General features: G+C 54.3%; 1 protein-coding gene across 7 annotated transcripts; it reads right to left on the bottom strand.

Annotated features, from left to right (window-relative positions):
• Window positions 1-286: 286 nt before the first annotated feature.
• On the bottom strand, window positions 287-20,073 carry GDPD2 (glycerophosphodiester phosphodiesterase domain containing 2). 7 transcript variants are annotated; one of them, XM_053955696.1, is made up of 17 exons: window positions 20,016-20,073; window positions 19,646-19,862; window positions 8,262-8,410; window positions 7,091-7,194; window positions 6,925-7,018; window positions 6,653-6,712; window positions 6,224-6,322; window positions 5,751-5,844; window positions 5,144-5,289; window positions 4,534-4,616; window positions 3,873-4,023; window positions 3,107-3,322; window positions 2,085-2,236; window positions 1,598-1,745; window positions 1,284-1,366; window positions 745-843; window positions 287-509 (listed from the first exon to the last, which is right to left on the bottom strand). In XM_053955696.1, exons 3-17 carry the CDS (start codon window positions 8,373-8,375, stop codon window positions 503-505), a joined length of 1,650 nt encoding a protein of 549 aa, XP_053811671.1. In that variant the 5' UTR covers window positions 8,376-8,410; window positions 19,646-19,862; window positions 20,016-20,073; the 3' UTR covers window positions 287-502. The 7 variants fall into 7 exon arrangements, with proteins under 7 accessions (XP_053811671.1, XP_053811668.1, XP_053811674.1 ...); XM_053955693.1 differs by lacking the exon at window positions 20,016-20,073 and having other exon boundaries at window positions 19,646-20,005; XM_053955699.1 differs by lacking the exon at window positions 20,016-20,073 and having other exon boundaries at window positions 815-843; window positions 19,646-20,003.
• Between the last annotated feature and the right edge of the window lie 279 nt (window positions 20,074-20,352).

Raw genomic sequence — 20,352 nt, 5'->3', positions numbered from 1 at the left:
AAAGCCACTCCACACCCCTACCCCTATTCCCTTCCTATTCCTCAAGCCATGGGACAGGGCAGCCCCCAGGGGAACAGCCCTTAAACCAGGTGTCCCATCCCTGGCTGCAGAGCTGCTGACAACAGGCAGAGACAGCCTTTCCCCTGCACCAAACAGTGACCCAAATCCCCGCTCCTGTCCAAACCTCAAGGGAGAGGTCTCAGCTCCAGCACCGCTGGATAAATATTCTGCCCCTAGGCCACCCCTGCAAAGCTTTAGTTCCTCGCTGCCAGTGGGCAATGAGAACTCAGTTCCAAGTCTTTTCTGATGAGGGCAGCTGTGCACCGTGAAAGGAAGCAGGAAGGCCACGGTAGAAGTGAGGCTCGAAGGAAAGGAGCCTTGAAGCTGGCCTGAGGAGTGCTCCCTGCTTGAGCTGTGCAGGGCTCTGGCTGCCCTTCCCCACAGCTGACACAGGCGTCACTCTTGCATCAAGCTGTTGATCTTTGTGAGCAGCACATCTGTCTCAGACTCTGAGGAGACAGAGAAGAAACCAGTCATTGTGGGCAGCCACCATCCCGCATCGACAGGCAAAGTAGCCTGAAAAGCAGCTTTGAGGATATTCGGGAAATGTGGGATTCCCTAGTGCTGTCTCACAGGGCTGCTTGTTAAGGGCAGGACAGGAGGAACTCCCTGGGCTGGGATTCCCTTCCCTCCCCCAGCCGTCCCAAACCCCTCCATCACGTTCGGCTGGAGAAAGCTGCCTGCCTGTCAGGGAGAGTCCCAGAGGCAGAGCCTGGCTCCGAGGGAGGGAAGCTCCCCTTCCATGCGCACTCACCCGCTGGCCGTCTTCTGTGGGAACATTTCCTAGGAGATGGAATAGGATCGATGTTAGCATGCAAATCTGGTCTCACCATTCCCTCCCCTGAGCTGCCAGCTGGAGGCTGTGGGGCCCCACAGTCCCAGAGGGAACTGCTCTCAGTGCCTGCAGCACTGGAAAAAAGGAGCAGGACCAGGATCCCCCAGCTTCAACCCACAAGCCCTGGGGTGCAGAGTGGGTTAGCAAGTGTGAACTAAGGCATCCAGCAGCTTGAGGCAGGGTCAGGGCAGACTTTTAGCTGCAGCTTGGATATGAAAGTTGCCCCCACACACTTCTGTCTTACTTAGCCAGAGAGGAGAGGACCCCCCCCCAGGATCTGAGTCCAGAGAGGAGTGGCAGCAGGTTTGGGTCTGCATCAGCCACCCAGGGCACACTACAACCTCCCCCAAGAGACCTGCCTCGGGAGGGGGAAAGGGGTCAGACCTACTTCATCAAGACAAAGGCCCAGATGATGATAAGGAAGGAAAAGCAGTCTACAACGATCCAGATCATGAAGTATGTGCTGTTGGGCTGCAAGGCAACGAGACGAGCCATTGAACGCCAGCTAGGGGTGGTGCACCACGGCACAGCCCTGCCTGCTGTGCCACCAGTTCCTTCTGCAGGGTCGCGTGCTCCCATGCCAGTACAGCAGTGAGCAGAAGTCACCCTCCAGGCAGCTGCACAGGGCTGCTGCAGAAAGGGACCCACAAGTGTCTAGGACACAGGGCTGTGGGCAGGGTGAAGGATGGAGGGATCACTTACCAGCAGCCAGATGGGGTGTTTCATCTCCTTCAGCACCTGGCAGGCATTGGTGGTGACAGAGCTCACCCCTGAACACCACAGCACGGAGAAGAGCCAGGGCTGGTTCACCACGTACAAGTTGACAGAGATGTTGTCCTGGCGGTAGTGCCTGCGCGGGGACAGCCGTGATCAGAGTAGCAGACAGCAGGGTGCACCACACTCTGCACAGCCAAAGGGGGCTGTATATCTGGGATATGATCCAGCATCTGCAGCCACACGGAGCAACTGTCTGGAGATCCAGACTGAGGGCAGATTTGCTGGCAGGGCAGAGGACTGCAGCCAGCTGCATCCTCTGCACCAGCCCTGCCTGACAGGGACACTTGTTCACAAGGCACACTCCCAGCTCTTCCCAGAAGCATGCCAGTACTCAACACCCTCACCTCTGCTGGCCCCTGGGACAGTCCTGAGACCCTCACAGCTCCCTGGTACTTGGACAAAGCATTTTCACCTGATCTCCTCAGAGCTCATGTCCTGGTAGGGCAGATTGACGTGCAGTACTGGCTCCTTTTCATTCTCAAATCTCTTCCGGCCATAGACATGCTGGACACCTGGGGCCTGCTGTTTGACATCTTCCCTGAACCCATCTGGAAGCCAGAGGACCTAGGCGAGAGCCAGAGAGCGTGTGCAGAGGAGAGGTGCTCCAGAGAGTTTGCTCTCTTCCAGTATTCCCTCACAGGTTCAGGCCCTGCTTAGACAGCTGCTTCCTGCCCCCCGGTCTCCACATTCAGCTTTTCCATGAGGATCTCAGCCAGGACAGTCTCCTAAGAGCTTGCCCCAGCCAGGAAATAAGCAGAGGTCCCACTGAAGGGAGAAAGCAGTTCCAGCTTAGGAAATCTGCAACAGTTAAGTCCTTTTTGGGTCCTTGAATGGCTCAAGAAGTGAATCCATTTATCCCCAGCTCTGCAGCAAGAATGCACCTTGGATCACCACTATAGTAGAAGTCGTTTCTATGTCCCCTCCTGCTCTGCATTCCCAAAAGGCCAAGAAACGTGATTTGAGTGCTGATTTGTCCCCTGAGGGCAGCACATATCCTGTGCTGCAGGGATTGGATGAAGCATAAAGGGAACACAGGAAGGTTCAGCAGGAGTCCAAGAGCTGCAGGGAGAGGTGTGGTAGAGTGTGGGGAGGTGAAAGCCTCAGCATTGTATTCCTGCTCTTGCTGGCAGCGCTGGTCTCCTCCCCAGCCTGAGTCATTGCTTACACACCAGGGTGGCCAGTGCTGGGAAACCAAAGGATTTGGAGGGGTCTGAAGTGTTTGGAGGGGTCTGAAGCCATAGGCATTAAACCCTAATTATTGGCAACTTCTCCCAGCTAGGAAACCCCTGCAGGGCTGCCCAGCAGGGATCATGTATGGGGACGGGGTGTATGGGGTGGGTGTCAGGGATGGTGAGTGTGGCTGGCAGGGCACCTCCCACAACAGCAAGGGTGTGACAGCAAGGCCTGGCAGGGGTGGGGTGGTGACCAGCTCACCTGCTGCAGCGGGATGCCTGACTGTAAAATCACTCCTAGGGTGACATTGACAAAGTTCTGGTAGTCACTGTGGTTCTCAGGCCGAAGGTCAAACATGATGGAGATGTTGCTCTGCTTGGCTGCCTCGAGAGCCTGCTCCAGGGATGGGATCCTCTGTTCAGCTGCCTCCTTGCGATCACCAGGAGAAAGACTCTGTACAGTGGGAAATGGCCTCCGCTGCAAGGGTGAGAGGGGGGCAGTCATCACAGGCAGACCACCTGTCAGCTTCCACATCCCAAACTGGTGCCTGGGAGACTCCCAGTCTCTGATTCTCAGTTTCCGACACGAGCCTCTCCATGTGCTCTCCAGTGCAGACAGGCACAGGGAACCTCCCTACGCACATCCAGGGGCACCCTGTACCCTTCTCCCCACTAACAACAGAGTTCAAGCAGCCCCAACACCTGTGGGCATTCAAAGCTGCTCAGCAGTAGTTAGTCACCTTTTGGGAAGAGTCTGGCCACAGCTGCCTTCAAGCCCAGGCAGGCTGTGCAGCTCAGAGCAAATATGAGACATCCCCTCTCAAAGCAGCCTCCTCCATGACTCAGCTGAGGAGTCAGAACAAACCGCAGCTTGGGGCATAACTGCACCCAAGGGATTTGTGCAGGCTTCTGCACCCTGTCCAGGTGTCTGCTAGGACCAGGAAAGATTCTGGAGTCCCAGGGCAGGGCTAATGCTTCACCCAAAAATGCACCCATTCCTCACCAGCCACCCTAAGGACATTCCTGACCTCCAGAAACCAGCTGCCAGCATCCAGCCGCTGGAGGTCTGTCCAGTTGAAGGCAGTGCTGTTCAGGGCAGCCCTCTCAGGGAACACAGCCTGCACGTTGGTGGTCCTGGTGAGTTCCTCGTCATGCATGAGGAATGGCACCCCATCAGCACTGGCAAAAGAACACAGAGGAAAGCCATATGTTGCAAGCTGTTTGTCTCCTATCCCTGCCTTAGCATTTCTACCCCCTCCCAGCCACCTGCCAGAGTAACCCTCATCCTTATTCTACTCGTGGCCCTTTACACAAAAATGTGCACCTAGAGACCAAGCCACCAACCAAATAGTTCCTTGCTCTCGGAAACAGCTGTCCCAATAACAGGATTACATGAGATGAACTGGAGCCAGGGTCTGTTTTCCAAGCAGTACCCCTCCCCTGATGAAGCCTCCCTTCCCAAAAGGCAATCTGCATGGGGAGGACAGAAACCCAGTACCTCTCCCAGATCATTGGGACACCAAGCTGGAGCCTGTCCCATACTGGGAAGGAGGGAGTGGCAGAGCCCTTTGAACAGGGCTGTCTCCAAATGCAGGCTGTATCAGTCCTCCAGGTGTCTTCCAGAATGCCCCCTGTGGGAGATGACATCCCAGGAGACACAGACCCCTTCCACCCTCTGAGCCCCTTTACCTCACCATGACGTCTGTCTCAAAGACTTGCACATCACAGTCCACTGCCTTGTGCAGTGACATGAGGGTGTTCTCAGGGGCCAGCTGGAAAAAGGAACGGTGTTAGTGCAGAGAGCACGGGCAGGATGGGGCAGGGGGCACTCATCCTGCCTGGATGCACCAGCAGGTCGGCTTGGCTCTAGGGCAACCACAATGAGCCTGGGGTGACCTGGCAACCACAATGGTTGGCTTGGCTCTAGGGCAACCACAATGAGCCTGGGGTGACCTGGACATGGTGGGGGGGGGGGTGGAAAAGGACTGGGGATAGACAGCCAGAGCCTGCCTCGTCCCTGCTCCCCAGCCCACACCACACAGCCAGGCTTTCTGCTGGGAGTTGCCTGCGCCTGGTCCAGTAGTGCTTAGGAAGCAGCTCTGTCCTGCAGCTGCTGCATCCCCTCCTCACCCTGTGCTCACCCAGCCTCCAAGCCTGAGCTGCCCTGGCTGCTGTGGGGATAACACTATTCTGGGCTGGCCAGAGCTTGTCCAGACTTGTGGCCACAAGGATCTGGCTTTTCCTAGTGGAGCAGCCTGCCCCATCTACCCTGAGCACTGCCAGTGTGCTGGTCACTCACCATGGGTGCTCCTCGATGGCCAACTAGGGCTGGCTTGGGGGGCAGCTGGTTCTCCTCCATGATGCAAGGGGAGGTGATTCCCAAGGGAGCCAGGTATAGTGCAAGCATCGCTGCACAGTACACGAGCAGCAAAAACACCCTGAGACCTGCAGGCACAGGCAGAAGTTAGAGGGAATGAGGTACAGAGGAAGTATTTTGCAGCTCACCAGGAATAAGCCAAGGCTGCTTCACCTGGCATTAACCTGTCGTTGCCCTAGGTCAAACATTGCACCTTCAGCCTCAGGAACACTGCGGATTTATTCTTGTCCTGCTACGTGCCCTTGCCTAACTCAGCACTTCTGCAGTACTCTGCCACCTGTAGCCCTCCTTCAGCTGCAAAGCAGGGAGGGCGGAAGCTGCAACAAGGGCTGGTCATGAGAAGCAACCGAGAGCAGGCATTACTACCACATTGGAGACCTGTTCCCACGACTGCACTGATGCTCCCCGAGTACCACTCTGCCAACAGTGAGACTCTCACCACTCTGAGACTCCCACCTGCTCAGCTGCAGGGTGGCAGGAAGCAGGGCACCAGGCAAGGTGACAAGCGAAGAGCTCGGAGGGGGATTACCTGTGCTGCGGGTGCGGTAGATGAAGCTGGCCAGGGGCCAGGCAAGGAGTGTCATTCCACCCACAGCTCCCAAGTGCAGGAAGGGACCTGTTGCCTGGGGAGGCAAAAGAAACAGGGCGTCAGCCAGCACCAGTGCCTGTCCCCAAAATACACGTGCCCCAATGCCAGGGATCTGCCCCTGCAGCCAGTACTGTGGGAAGATCCACAATGGCAGGGAGGGAGGGACAGGCTCCTGGGGGACAGAACAGACTCCCTACTCTAGTCCAGCCAGCACTCATCAGTCTGGTGGCAGCTGCTCCAAGCAGGACTGCAGGGGTAGAAGGAGCACCTTGCCTGACCAGGCAGCAGAAGTCAAGGGCAGGGAATTCACCCCCAGTGCACACAGCCATGCTAGGGGCTTCAGTCAGCATCCTTCAGCTCAAGCCCACAGGTCTGGGCACAGCGGGGGAGTCCCTGCTATCGAGGTGACTCACCTGCAGGGAGATATGAGCACTTTTCCACTCCTCTGCCCACTTTATTCCCAGCCCCGTGAAGGCTGCAGCCACCACCAGGACAGTTAGGATCAGCAGGATCTGTGGAGCGTGCACAGGACAGTTAGCGGAGAACACAGCATCTTGCAGGCCAGGCAGAGTCCTCCTCACCCCTTCCTTATGAACCCCTCCAAGCCCTGGTACCCCACTTTCCCCATCTGGGTTTGCAGCTGAGCTCTGTGCTCCATGCTTTGAGCACTGGGAATACTCCCATCCCAGACACATGTGGCTGAGGAACTGACAGCTGCAGCCCTGGTCAGCAGGGACACACAGCCACTTAGTGGGGTCACAGCAGCCATACACAGCCCAGCAGGCTGGTCCCAGCTTCTGGAGGAGCAAGGGCAGCCAGGGCAGGCACCTCTCGACTCTCACCTTGTGCACCCAGTGTAGCTTCAAGGGCTGGCCACAGAGCTGCAAGCACAAAGCAAGGACCTGCAAGGGCAAGGAGCTGTCAGAGCTGGGCTGTACCCCACAGCTCACACCTCACAGGGCACGGGACTCAGCCACAGAAGCTCAGGCCCCCTGGCACAGGCAGGGGCTCTGGCTGACCCAGCTCCAGATGCTGCAGGCTCCTCCCAGCACAGGGCAGCCTGTGCTCAGCACAGACCCATTCCCCCTCGCCCAGCAGGATCAGGAGGGCTCACCAGCAGCACAGACGAGTAGCTGACCAGCACAGCTGTAGGAATGAGCAGGACCAGGGACCAGTCTAGCCACAGCTTCCTCTGCCTGAAGATGAATCTGCCAGCAAAGGGGAAGGTGAGAGGGGCAAGGGTGATATGGGGAACAAGGCTGGATATAGATCCTACTCACTCGCTGAAGTTGTGGAAATCATTGAGGATGATGATAGCGAAGTAGAGCCACACCAGTGTGAAGAGGAAGACGCAGAAGAGGAAAAGGAACCAGCTGCAGTCATACTGAAAGCCAGAGACGAAAGTTATACACGTACCCTCAGGGCACCTAGCCCCCAGGCAGGTATCTGAGACCCCTGGGTATCACCCAGCCAGCAGCAGGGAGCACAGGGGGTCACAGCAGGCCCAGGGGTCCAGGCACTGAGCTGCCATGGAGAGGGACCAGAGCCAGCCCTGGCTGGCTCTTTTGGCTGGACCCACACTACAGAAAGATGGATCAGCATGTCCTACAGCAAACTAAAAATCCGCCTATGCCAGGCTGGGGAGAATAGCCCCTGTGGCAAGACTGCCTCCTTTCCTGTGCAGCACTCCATGGGAACATGCTGGGACTTTGGACATAAGAAGGAGCAGAGAGCCAGGTCCCATTCCCTTCTAGCTGCATGATCCATGAGCTGGGCAGAGAGCAGTGCAGGGCCTCAGAACTGCCCTTGTAGTGGTGAGTTTGCAGACTGGGTCCAGCTGCATTGTCCACAGCCACGAGTCCCACGTGTGTGGGGGAGGTGAGGGGTGCCACAGGTGCCAAAGGGACACCTAGCAACCCAGACGTATTTGTACATTCCAGGCAAGACAGGACAAGCAGCAGCAGAGCCACTCCCATGGGAGTCGGAGACCTCAGAGAATCCCAGGGCCTCACCACTCCCAGGTTACAAATTGCTGGGGACACCCTCTTGGTGGGGCCACACCCAGCCTAGGAACTGTGTCTCTCACGTGCACGGCCAGGTGCCCCAGGACCTGCTTGCCAGCTCAGCCCTGGGGCTCTGCTCTACCCCAGGCACGTGCAAGCCCCACTGCAGATGCACAGTAATGCTGCACTACCCTTCTCGTCACCCAGCAGGAACACAGCTTACCCCCTCACCGCTCCAGGCTAGGGCAATTCCTGGGCAGTGAGGGTGACAGGTAGCACCCCAGCTTTCCTGGGGCTCAGGCCTGGGAAGCGGGAGCAGCAGCAAGAGGTCAGCAGCTCAGTGTTCTGGTGGAGCATGCCAGCCAGAGCCCTTCCCCACCCCAGCCACCACTCTGAGACTCCCACAAAGGGGCTGGCAAGCCCCAGCTCAGCATCACTCAGGTATCACCTTGGTGGTTCTCAGGCCCTTCCTCTTCTCCTTCTTGGCAGTGATCCACTGGCAGCTGTAGGGGCAGAGCAGACAGGTGGCGCAGGTAGAGCAGCAGCCAGGGGGGTCTGCCATAGCAGCAGACTGTCCCAGAGCAAACGTCAGGTGTCCTGTTGGGATACACACAGTGCGTTGGCACAAACCTCCCAGCACGCTGCCCCCACCCCGTGGGGATGGAGCACTGAAGCATTTTGTGTCCAGGCAGCCTGGCAGGTGGCCCAGAGTGCTGGGACATAGTGGGGCTGCTGATTGTGTCCCCAGGCAAGGCATGGTGCCAGGGGAAGAAGCAGCACAGGGTGCAGCCCAACCTGTTCAGCAGGCTATGCTGGGACCCTTCACCCAACAAGCTGGAACAAGCCTGGAGCTGGCAGGGGGCAGGGCCTGCTCCCCAGCCCAGGGTTCAGCCCTCTGTCTGGGAGGCTTCCCCACCTGCAAGGACTGTCCAGTGCCATGCCATGACCTGGGAATTTCCTGTTCTTATCCCTAAATCCAGGTCCTTGCTGATGCAGCACCATCCTGGCAGCCCCTTAGCTCAACCTGCACACCAAGGAATCCCAAGTGTGGCTGAAGGAGCTGCAGCTGAGCAGGCACTGGATGGCTTTGGTCCAAGTACTTGTGGGGGAGCCCGTTTCTACAGTCACAGAGATCCAGGCTGGAGGCAGGGCCACCACTGAGTTCTCCATGCTGGCAAGGGGAGAGAGCCAGGGCGCTTTGCTGTGATCCCCAGATCCCCTGTGATCCCCTGGTGCTTTGGCTGGAAGAAGCAGGGAGCCCAAAACAAGGTCTTCCTCAATCCATCTGGAGAAATCCCATCTTTACTATTGCTTGTGCTGCTGTGGAGATGCTCCTCCTCACCCCAACAGGCCAGGCACACTGTGCAACACTATCACCCTGCAGATTAAGCCTGGCTCTCATTTCACTGTGACCACTGAGCCAGGCATGAGAGGCAGCTGACCACATCCTCCCAGCCACATCCTCTCCAATGCTGGAGGCAGTGGTGTGCCTCATAGAGCTGTGTCCCATTCCAGTCTGGGCTGTGGAAAGAGGGAGCAGAGCTAGCCCAGCCCCTCCCTGGCCCAGCCAGCCAGACCACAGCAGCTCTGCCATACCCTAGCTGTGGCCAGTGTGAGCCTGGTGTGCCCCTGTAACAGGGCAGCCCCCCAGCCCGTCACCTTGCTCCTAAATACCCACTCCATGGGAGTCTCCAGGGCCGGGGGGCAGAGCCTGCCTGACCCTGAGCACAGGGTCACACACAGCCAGGTAGCACCCCAAGAGCAGGCCCCCGGCCCTGGCCAGGCAGCTTCTGCAGGCTGGGGGATGTCCAGGGGCTGCCATCAGCAGGTCCAGCCAGCCAAGGCACAGAGGATGATGAGCAGCAAAACGAGCCCCACACCTGCTGCCCCCCCCACCTTCTAGGCAGCAGACCAGCAGCTGTGACCTGCTCAGTGATGGCACTGAGGGAGTCAGCCTTAACACAAGTACAGGAAGCCATGGGCGCGGATATTTCCCTTCCTGATGCCCAGGGGCTCTGGCTGCAGGCTTATACCCCTGCTGTCACCAGAAGCAAAGTCACCACTTCCACCAGGGACACGTGGGCTCAGCCAGCCTTCACCTGGAGTCACCCTGTCCCCTGCCACTGCTCACACGGGCAGAACACTGGTGACAGCAGCTCCTGGCAGGCTCCCACGCAGGGTACACAGTACAGGAGGAGTGGCTGTGGGCACCAGCTGCAACTCAGCTGCTCCAAGGGACTGTTGCCATCAAGACTGGAGCTTGGCAGAGAGTGGCACTGGTCACAAATCTGCCCCAATGGTGCTGTCTGGAGGGTTTGGAAGGGAAATGCCACACTGTTCTCCAGCTCAGAGTGTGACTGCAGCAGTAGCATCAGTGGTTATGGCACAGCACCTCTGCGCAGGGCACACATCCCAGGCAGAGCAGGGATAGGCACATGCCAGACCCTGCTCAGCTTCTGCTCCAGGCTCCAGTGGGAGAGCAGCAGAGTGGGAGCTGGGGCTCCATCAAGGCTGCAAGGACCCCTCCTTTAGCTCCCACCAAACAACCCCCGCGGCACACTCACAGCCCTAGTGTGTGAAGTGCAGGGAATCTGAAGGGGTGACAAACCCATTGCCACAGTCGCCGACACGGCAGCGTGTGCTGGTAGCCTCACAAAGACCTCTGTGCCTCAGGGCTACTCGCACAGGACAACCTGGTGACCATATGCAGATGAAGATCCCCTTGTCCCGGAGGAGCCGAGCTGAGCCAGCCCAGGCTGCGTGCCACCGGGCAGGTCAGCAGAAGCTGGTGCCTAACCCCACCGTTCCCTTTCCTCGTAGGATGGAGAACAGAACATGGGCTCGGCATGGGGCACAGGGTGACCCCAAAACAGCAAGAGCAGCACAGCCTAGCCCAGATCCCCCACTCTCAGTCTCATGCCCGGGCAGCCAGCCCTGGGCTCCCTGTTCCTGCTCCCCCCTTCCTCCCCCCCTCAGCTTCCCGCAGAGCCGGGAGGATCACCCCTTTCCCGTGCCGCCCTGCCAGCGCAGGACAGCATCCCGACGGCCGGAGGAGCCACCCCGGCACCAAATACCTGCTCCCCGCGGATGTCGGGCTCCCGCAGCTGGGCCAGGTGAGCGCGGGGCTGGGCTCTCCCCGGCCCACGCGTGCCAGCACTCGGCTCCCGCTGCGCTCACACCCTCCTGGGTGTGCCCTGGCCCGGCGGGGCGGCCGCGGCAGGTCCGCACAGGCCGGCAGAGGCGGGCGGACTGCGAGCGGAGCGGAGCCGAGCGGAGCGGAGCGGGGGGCCGGGCTGGGGTCAGGGCGGGCCCCGCCAGCCCCGAGGAGAGGGGGAAGGGGCCCCGGGGCCGTCACGCGTCGCAGCGCGAAGGAGTTTGCAGGCAGGCCACGTCCAGGCAGACGGAGACTCCAGGGAGAGCTCCCGGGAGATGGAGGCAGAGCTTCGTGCATCGCCGCCCCTTTGAGAGAGGGGCTGTGGGAGCCCCTCGGACAAAAGGAGACTTCTCCCTTCACGGCAGAGGAAGCCCGAACAGACGCATCCCTCGGCTGGCCCGGCAGACACACCGGGGCATGCTTTGAAAGCAGAAGCACGGAAGTAAAAGTGCTTTTCTTGCCTCGAGCCGAGAGAAATCCTTCCGAACGAGTGCATCTGAACTTTGCTAAAGCAGCAGATGAAAGGCGGCTCCAGAAGAGGCCTGATGCCACCTGAAGATGGATGGGCTGATGCCTTCCATCTTCCCCCTCTATCCCTGTGGCACAGTACAGCTGTGCCCCCCCACCTCAGCTCCAGGGCTCCGCTCCCGGTGAGCCAGGATGCACGATGGGCACTCTGACTTTTCGGCATCACTGAATTGATCCGTCATTGCCTGTGACCTCAGGGGACCCCTCTGATCTTCTGCCACTTGCAAAGGACCCGAGAAAGCTGATTTACGGGGAGGTGATGGCATTCTGCAGTGACATAGTAACTGCCGATTTAGGTAGAAGCCTCAGTGCTCAGCTGGTCCTGTTCCACACTACTGTTAACAGCTTCGGCACAACTCCTTGAGCAGCTCCGTGGAATGTGCTGATTAAGGCCTTATCAGTGGGGCGTCTGGGGCACTGCAGGAGGGCTTGTGCAGGAACACCCATTGCTCTGCATCCAAAGGAGTAAGCTGAAAGCATTGCAATGGCCAGGAATATCCCCCAGACGAGCAGGCAGCCCCGCACATCCAGATTTTGCCAGAAGCGAGCAGTTTGGCAGGGAGGTTCACATCCTGCATCCGTGTGCTCTGCCCACTCTGACACAGACCAACCGCGCTGCCATAGGGAAGAGCAAAGCTGTGGGCACGAGCCTTCCCAGCTGACCTCAGGAAAGTTTCTGGGATGCAGAGAGCTCATTTTATTGGGTAGAAGGTTGACTGTCAGGGATTGCATTGCAGGTTTTGAGGAGATGAAGCAGTGAGCGCTGATGTGAGATAAAGGATCACTTAAGCCGAGAAACACCTTAGGCAGCGTGTAGGGGAAAAACGAACACGAATAAAGGGACCAAGGAGGTACTGGAGGGAGGGAGGTTGCAGCAGAGCTCCGGGAGATGAAAAAGCTGTGGATTTTAGTGGTGTGAGGCAAAACTTATGGAAGAGGCACCCCGATCGGACAGAGCAGCGGGACAGGCGGCTCCTCGGGGGTCTGGCCACCGTCTGACCGCGCCGGGAGGGAGCCCATTCCTTGGGGGGAGCCGAGCTGCTCCCGTCCGGCCCCAGTGAGCCCCAGCCCCCGGCACGGGGGCTGAGGGGACGGGAGCGGCGCTGGGGCCGAGCGGAGCCGTGTCCTCATCCCCCACGAGAGGCAGCCCTGCCGAACCAGGGCAGCGGCCTCGCAGCGCTGGCTGTGAGGGCCGGGAGCCATGCTGGCTGTGAGGGCCGGAGCCATGCTGGCTGTGAGGGCCGGGAGCCATGCTGGCTGTGAGGGCCGGAGCCATGCTGGCTGTGAGGGCCGGGAGCCATGCTGGCTGTGAGGGCCGGGAGCCATGCTGGCTGTGAGGGCCGGAGCCATGCTGGCTGTGAGGGCCGGGAGCCATGCTGGCTGTGAGGGCCGGGAGCCATGCTGGCTGTGAGGGCCGGAGCCATGCTGGCTGCTGGCGCGGGGCGGCCAGAGCCGCGCGGGCACTGCCGCTGCCTGGCCGCCAGGCGGCGACCGCGGCCCGCGCTGCTGCTGCGGGAGCGCCTGAGGTTGGGCCTGTCCGAAAGGACAGGGCGAGCCCCGGGGGTGACCCAAAGGACAGGGACGAGCCCACGGCAGTGACCCAAAGGACAGGGCCGAGCCCACGGGGGTGACCCAAAGGACAGGGCTGAGCCCACAACTGTGACCCAAAGGACAGAGCCGAGCCCCGGGGGTGACCCAAAGGACAGGGCTGAGCCCACAACTGTGACCCAAAGGACAGAGCCGAGCCCCGGGGGTGACCCAAAGGACAGGGCCGAGCCCACGAATGGGACCCAAAGGACAGAGCCGAGCCCACGAATGGGACCCAAAGGACAGGGCCGAGCCCACAGATGTGACCCAAAGGACAGGGCTGAGCCCACGGGGGTGACCCAAAGGACAGAGCCGAGCCCACGGGGGTGACCCAAAGGACAGGGCCGAGCCCTGGGGATGACCCAAAGGACAGGGCCGAGCCCACGGCAGTGACCCAGAGGACAGGGCCGAGCCCACGGGGGTGACCCAAAGGACAGGGCTGAGCCCACAACTGTGACCCAAAGGACAGAGCCGAGCCCCGGGGGTGACCCAAAGGACAGGGCTGAGCCCACAACTGTGACCCAAAGGACAGAGCCGAGCCCCGGGGGTGACCCAAAGGACAGGGCCGAGCCCACGAATGGGACCCAAAGGACAGAGCCGAGCCCACGAATGGGACCCAAAGGACAGGGCCGAGCCCACAGATGTGACCCAAAGGACAGGGCTGAGCCCACGGGGGTGACCCAAAGGACAGAGCCGAGCCCACGGGGGTGACCCAAAGGACAGGGCTGAGCCCACAACTGTGACCCAAAGGACAGGGCCGAGCCCACGGCAGTGACCCAGAGGACAGGGCCGAGCCCACGAATGGGACCCAAAGGACAGGGCCGAGCCCACGAATGGGACCCAAAGGACAGGGCAAAGCCCACGGCAGTGACCCAGAGGACAGGGCCGAGCCCTGGGGATGACCCAAAGGACAGGGCCGAGCCCACAACTGTGACCCAAAGGACAGGGCTGAGCCCACAACTCTGACCCAAAGGACAGGGCCGAGCCCACGGGGGTGACCCAAAGGACAGGGCAAAGCCCACGGCGCTGACCCAAAGGACGGGGCCGAGCCCACGGCAGTGACCTAAAGGACAGGGCCGAGCCCGGGGATGCCACCCAAAGCACAGAGCCGAGCTCAGATTTGATACCCAGAGGACAGAGCTCAGCTTGGGAGCGCGACACCGAGCCCCGCATCGGGGCATCATCGACATCCACTTCCCTGCCAGCTAAGACTGATCTCCAGGAGCCAAGTCGCAGATGAACAGGTAAAGCTTAACAACCAGAGTGTATAATCAAGCTGGTTTAGCTCTACCTGTCTCACTACAAAGACAGAGGCATCAGAATTAGTTGGGAAAAACCCAGAAAATTATGTTCCTGTCAACACAGTAGAATGAGCTCCGATACAACATCAAGCGTTGCATTGATGTAAATAGAATTTGTGTCCTGCCTTCACGTGAGAAGGTGCATCTGTGAGTGTTCTTTTAGATTATGGCCAAGTGATAAAAGCACAGAGAGGAATGGTCTAAATAAGCAGAGAAAGTTATGTTGGTATATTACAGTGCAGATGAAGTTATCTCCCATGACTCTTAACTTGGTGGGTAGAGCAGGTATTTTTAGCACATGTGAGTGACTTATTAGCTTCCTGTTAGGTTCCTGTTCGTCCACTGAACTGGTCACAGTCTAGTTTTTCCAGGAAAAAAAGCCAAGCAATTATTTCAGTTACTTCTGTAATTGCACACAGGCTACAGGAAATAATCCTTTTAAAGATGGACTGTTTTAGGGGTTGTTTTCCCTTCACATAATCTCCTATAGGACCAAGAATAAAAGGAGAAGGCAATGCAGGTTTGTGTAACATTATTCACACTCTTTCAGCTTGTAATAGACAACAAAACTCAGTTTCACCATTTCTCTGCTTTTAACACTTAAAAAGCCAGTGACACAGACTGTGCTTCCACCTCAGCTAGCAGCAGACTTACATAAACTGAAAGACCAAGGCAATGATCTCCATCGTTAATCTAAAGTCAATCTGCAGGAATATAGATTTTGCTACATATTGAAGCTGTCCTGCATAGGCACATTAAGAAATTAAGTTGTTTGAAAGAACTAATCAGACAATAAACTGCCTGCTTAAGGGGAGGGTGTATGATCATGGCAGTAATCTCATTTTTTTTCCTAAAGGCCAGGAGCTTGTAAAGAATTAAAGTCTGTGGTGAACAAGCTTTGAATCAGATTTTTTTTCCCCCTCCAGAAGTGGTCTTAGTTAAGGAGATCAGGAATGCAGACTGTGCAAGTATTATTTATCTTGAGGAAGAAACCTCTGTGGATGACTGTACTTATTTCAGCTCTTTATCACGGAGTTTGTATGATACAAGGCAAATCACTTGACCCAAACTTTTCACGGGTGGTCCTTAAAGGTTTAACTTCCTGTGTACTTGAAAACAGCATGGAGCAGATTTCCAGGAGTGCTAATCACTAACTGTGGTGATTCAGATGAGTGATAGGAACCCTGAGGATCAAATGCTAAGGAGTGTTAAGAGTTCAAGCTGCACAGTAACAGCAGATCTCAGCTTGGGCATTGTAGCGGTGCAGTGTTTAGCCTCGCTGTTTTGGTAGGAATCCAACACCTCTCAAGTGTTTATAGAGATTTATTAAGGTACAGAGAACACAAGACCACAGTAGGTCATAGAATGGCCTGAGTTGGAAGCGACCTTAAAGACCATTCAGTTCCAGCTCTCCTGCCAGTAGACCAGGTTGCTCAGAGCCCCATCTAACCCGACAAGTTCTTCCAGGGATAGGGCAGCCACAGCTTCTCTGGGCAACCTGCTAGTGCCTCACCACCCTCATAGTGAAGAAATTCTTCCTGACATCTAATCTAAACCTGCTGTCTTTCAGTCTGAAGCCATTTACCCTGGTGCAGGCACTCCAGGATTTTGTGAAAAGCCCCTCTCCATGTTTCTTGTGGGCTCCCTTCAGGTACTGGAAAGCCACAATAAGGTCACCCAGGTGGCTTCTTTTCTCTAGGCTGAACAATCCCAATCCTCTCAGCCTTTCCTCCTAGGAGAGGTGTTCCGTGCCTCTGATCACCTTCATGGCCTCCTCTGGACTCGCTCCAGCAGGTCCATGTCCTTCCTGTGCTGAGGACCCCAGAGCTGGAGGCAGGTGGGGTCTGACCAGAGCGGAGCACAGGGGCAAAATCCCCTCCCTCTTTCCCCTGCTGCCCACAGGGCTTTGGCTGCAGTCCAGGACACACTTGGCTTTCTGGACTGTGAGTGCCCATGGCTGGGTCCTGTCCAGCCTCTCATCCCCCAAATCCTTCTTGTCAGGATAAGCAGCAGTTAATATGGTCAGTAAGTTTTATACCACAAAATATAGTATTTTATGCTACAAAATAATTTTTTAGGCACAGTGTCATGCCACATCTAAAGAGAAAAACAAAAAAATGCAAACAGGCAACTTTTGCTTTCATTAAAAACAAAAAATTAGTCATCAGATTCTGATAGTTATGTCTTGTAACACATGCCATGCTTCATTCATGATTTCAAGGATATTTGGTTTTTTTCACGTGTAGCTCTTTCTTTTTGGAACTTAAACTAGTTTAGAATTTGATGCTTATCATTTATCATTTCCTAATTGCCTTATTGGATACTTAACTGAAGTCACTCAATAACAAACTGAAAGCAAATGTTAAATTTAGGATGCAGCAGAAGGTATGCTCACAGGGTATACTCGCATACAATTTTGCATCTTACCTGCATATCTTTGTGTCATCTACACAAAGGAAGTCAACTAATGTAATGATACCATAACTATTTTTTCTGGTAAGTCCATTTCCTTTATAGAGATAATTAACTTTACTGGAAGTTAAATTGTAGGCATAAATTACTGAATGTGACAACACTGATATTCTGTAGATCTGGTTTTACCTGCTCTGGAACCAGCGGTCTATGTTGTTTTCTGATCAATATTTGTTGGTTTGTTTTTTTTTTTTTTTTTTTTTTTTTTTTCCCCCAGGAAAAAATATGATATTTACTTTGTCATTAAAACAGCTTATGTGCCACTTGCTGCCATTGCTCTACTACAAACCCATTTGTAGTTAGGGTTTTTAATGCTTGCTTATTAGCTTTTAAGATATACCATTATTTTTGCACTGGGATAAGCCTTTACTGTGGAGTGTTTGCTCCTGCCACACATCTAATTTCTGCTCAGAGTTATAGTTACTGTAGAACAGCATTTCCCCCCCATTCAGCATGTAAAAGCAGCTGCAAGATCACTGTGTTAGGTCATGCTGCGGAACACAAAATTGATTTGTTGCTTGAGCTGCCTTTCTGTCCTTATGGTTTCAGAAGCCTGCCATGAAGTCATTACCACTCACTGATGTTACTGTGAAGCCACAAACTTTGTTACAGCATTAATGGGGACCCAGTAGCTGTCTAGATAGAATAAAACCTTGCAGCAGCATTTGTATCAAAAATGAGATTCAGTCCTTGACAAAGAGTTCAACTCTCAAACTATAACCTGTTAGGATACAGGCCAAGCTGCAGAATACCTTCGTTTCTTGCTTTGCATTAAAGTACTGCCACAGACCCTGGTTGAGGTCAGCTCTTACTCAAGGAGTGTGCCTTCAGATCCCCTATGAGCCTCCCACTCGTGGGATTCCATCCTCTCTGTAAATCCACACAGAGAACAAAGCCCTCTTGCACACTTATTTTACTATCACTTCCTTCTTCTCAGCACAAGCTCGTTTGAGGGTAAGCAATAGCTCTGTGAGTCACAGTGTGCTGCAGTCATTAATACTCCCCCTGTACTGGCAGTACTACTGTGTTTTTTCTCCTAATACCTATAAGCAGTTGCTATTAGACAGCTTTGCAGAGCTATTAGAGCCTGTCCTGTAGCCTAGAGACACAACTAAATTTATTAGGTGCTTCTGTAAAAGCCAATTTCTCACACGTGTAGCTACATTCTGTGCTTTATAGTAACTGCAGACAGCTAAATTAAATACTAAAACTGAAAAAAACCCCAAAACAACCAGAAAAAAGAACCCCCCCATCCCCACCAGATAAAGAAAAGGCCCAAAACAGCTCCACTTACCAGGCAGACACAACTCCTTGTTTTACACTCTCTACTGTATGGAAGCAATAGCTGTTTGCCATTGCCAAATTTATAGGAGCAGCCTCCAGAACTGTGCTAAGGGTGGGTTTATATAAGGGCCCTGGCTAGGGAGTGGTCAGTAATGGGATGGAGTTGTGGGATTTGTATATCCTTAGGTGTCCGGTGGTGTAGCTGTGTCGTAGTGAAGTCAGTATGCAGTGTTGCTAAAAGAGAGGTAGCTTTTTATTTCTAGAGGTAATGTTTTGAGCCTAGAATAGTTAAATGTTGTTTATCTACCTTAAGTATAATTTCCTTGCTGTTTTAATTTATGATTTATTGTCTTGTACCTGCTTAAAGTATTTTCTAAGTATTGTATGTAAGTATCTTTAAGTACAGGCTCTTCTGATTTATTCAATAAAGGTAAAAGATTACAGTTCTTAAAGAAGAAAGGCTGTATTAATGTCTAGCATGCGTTTTCTTATTTAACTGTTATAGATGCCTACTGTGATTTTCTATAATGACTCTCTTTTAGTTATTGCCGTGTGAATTTTCTTCTGACCCTTTAACTAGTGCAAAGGGCTGTGGGGGATTTCTAGCTAGTGGTCTGCATTTGTATTATTTTTCTTCAGATTTTCTCAGAGTTACTGTGTAATCAGTATCTCTGGGGCTTAGCTTCTGGCTGCCTGTGGTTTTCAATATTCTATATTTATGGTTAAAATACTTATTTTGAGGGGCAAAGGTATCTGCCTTAGGCAGCGGAAGATGTTTGTGCAGTTTTGAGGATAGCATTTTCAAGTTTAACCTCTTATGGTTTGTATCCTCTGAAAACTGCACTGCAAGAGATCCTTGCTGCTTTTTCAGGTGTAAAGGTTCACAGCATGGAGAGGCTTGACATTGTGTCTGAGCTGCTCTGATGAAGAGCTACCAGTAGAAAGCTGTGGTTTTTTTTTTTTTGGCAGCTGGTTTTCTGGAATCCCACCAGCTTGGTCCTATGAAGTTTTAATTAATGATTTGAAATAATTATAGAATAATAATATCATGCTTCTAGGTAGTTTTGCTTTTGAGTCAGTAAAAGTTCACTGATTTAGATGTTATTAAGGCTAGTTAAATAGTAACTTTGAAAGTAGTGTACTTAAAACAGCATGTGTGTGTCTTTAGTCCTTTTTTTCCCAGCTTCATTATAATTCAAATTCATACAGTACAGCTTGTGTACTTAAAAAGTGTGCCATTTGCTTTCCCTCACAATGTAGCTTGTGATAAAATAGCCCTTTTTACACTTTTTTCCAAGTTGTTTTTGGGTTTTGCTCCAAAACCCAAGTAAGTATTTGATCCTGTGTCTGGAACAGAATGTATTTTGCATTGGGAAATAAAACCAGACTTGTAGTTCTTGTCTCCTGTGTTGCAGCACACATGCACTAATACTCACTGAGAACCTGTGTAGTGTTTTCTGGATAAGATACTTACACAGAGATCTGATGGCTCTTTCTGGAACTTACCTTATCTGAAGAAGGTGCTGGAGTGCCCATAAGAATTTCTGTTCTTCTTTGGCAGAACTGGGCTGGTCTGTGCCTTACGAAGGCGTGATGGGTTTGGAATTTGCGAAGCTGATGCAGAGGGTGATCCCCCTTCTTGGTCACTGCAGGGTGATGTTGAACTGGGAGGGTTTGCTGCCTGAAATCCTGAACTCCAGAACTGTGAGGAAAAGAAGCACACCTGGGGAAAAAAAGTTACACAGCAAGCCCTGAGAGGACCTTCAATGGCTGAAATTGTTGTTGAGATGAAAAATGCCACTCATAAACTTGCAGCTATCACTGAAGCTCCCACCACAGCTTGTGCCTCATTTCATTAGAGCTGTAGGATACGTACAGCTATGGGAGGAAGGTGGTTGTTGCCTCAGGTACTTGCACTTGCTTGCCTTGTCAGGTGCAGTTACTGACAGATGGCTGTGAGGAGCTGAGAACATGCCTAGCTCAGCATGGAGCGCTTGTCTTGGCACTTGGGCTGTTTTGTCACTGTCAGGCTTTGTTTGTGGGTTCTGCAGGGTGATACAGAAGTAGAGCAAGTACTACGTGTATTTAAGACAGCCCTTAGATGTGAAGTCTGGCATGGAAGAAAGCAACATGCTGGTTGTTAAAACAAATAAAAAATATTAGGGAGAATATAGGGGAATACATTCAGGATGAATCTGAAATGAACAACAGGG

Source organism: Vidua chalybeata, chromosome 14 (assembly GCF_026979565.1).
Source record: "Vidua chalybeata isolate OUT-0048 chromosome 14, bVidCha1 merged haplotype, whole genome shotgun sequence".
In the NCBI taxonomy this organism is placed as follows: Eukaryota; Metazoa; Chordata; class Aves; order Passeriformes; family Viduidae; genus Vidua; species Vidua chalybeata.
Note: the sequence above shows the minus strand (reverse complement) of the source record. Positions and strands in the feature narration are given on the sequence as shown.

Coding starts and splice junctions, on each gene's coding strand:
- GDPD2 (XM_053955696.1), bottom strand. CDS start 8,375: ATGGCAGACCCCCCTGGCTGCTGCTCTACCTGCGCCACCTGTCTGCTC. Junction 5,290..5,750: donor CTACCGCACCCGCAGCACAG/GTAATCCCCCTC, acceptor CTGTGCCTGCAG/GTCTCAGGGTGTTTTTGCTG. Junction 2,237..3,106: donor CAGGCATCCCGCTGCAGCAG/GTGAGCTGGTCA, acceptor GCTCTCGCCTAG/GTCCTCTGGCTTCCAGATGG.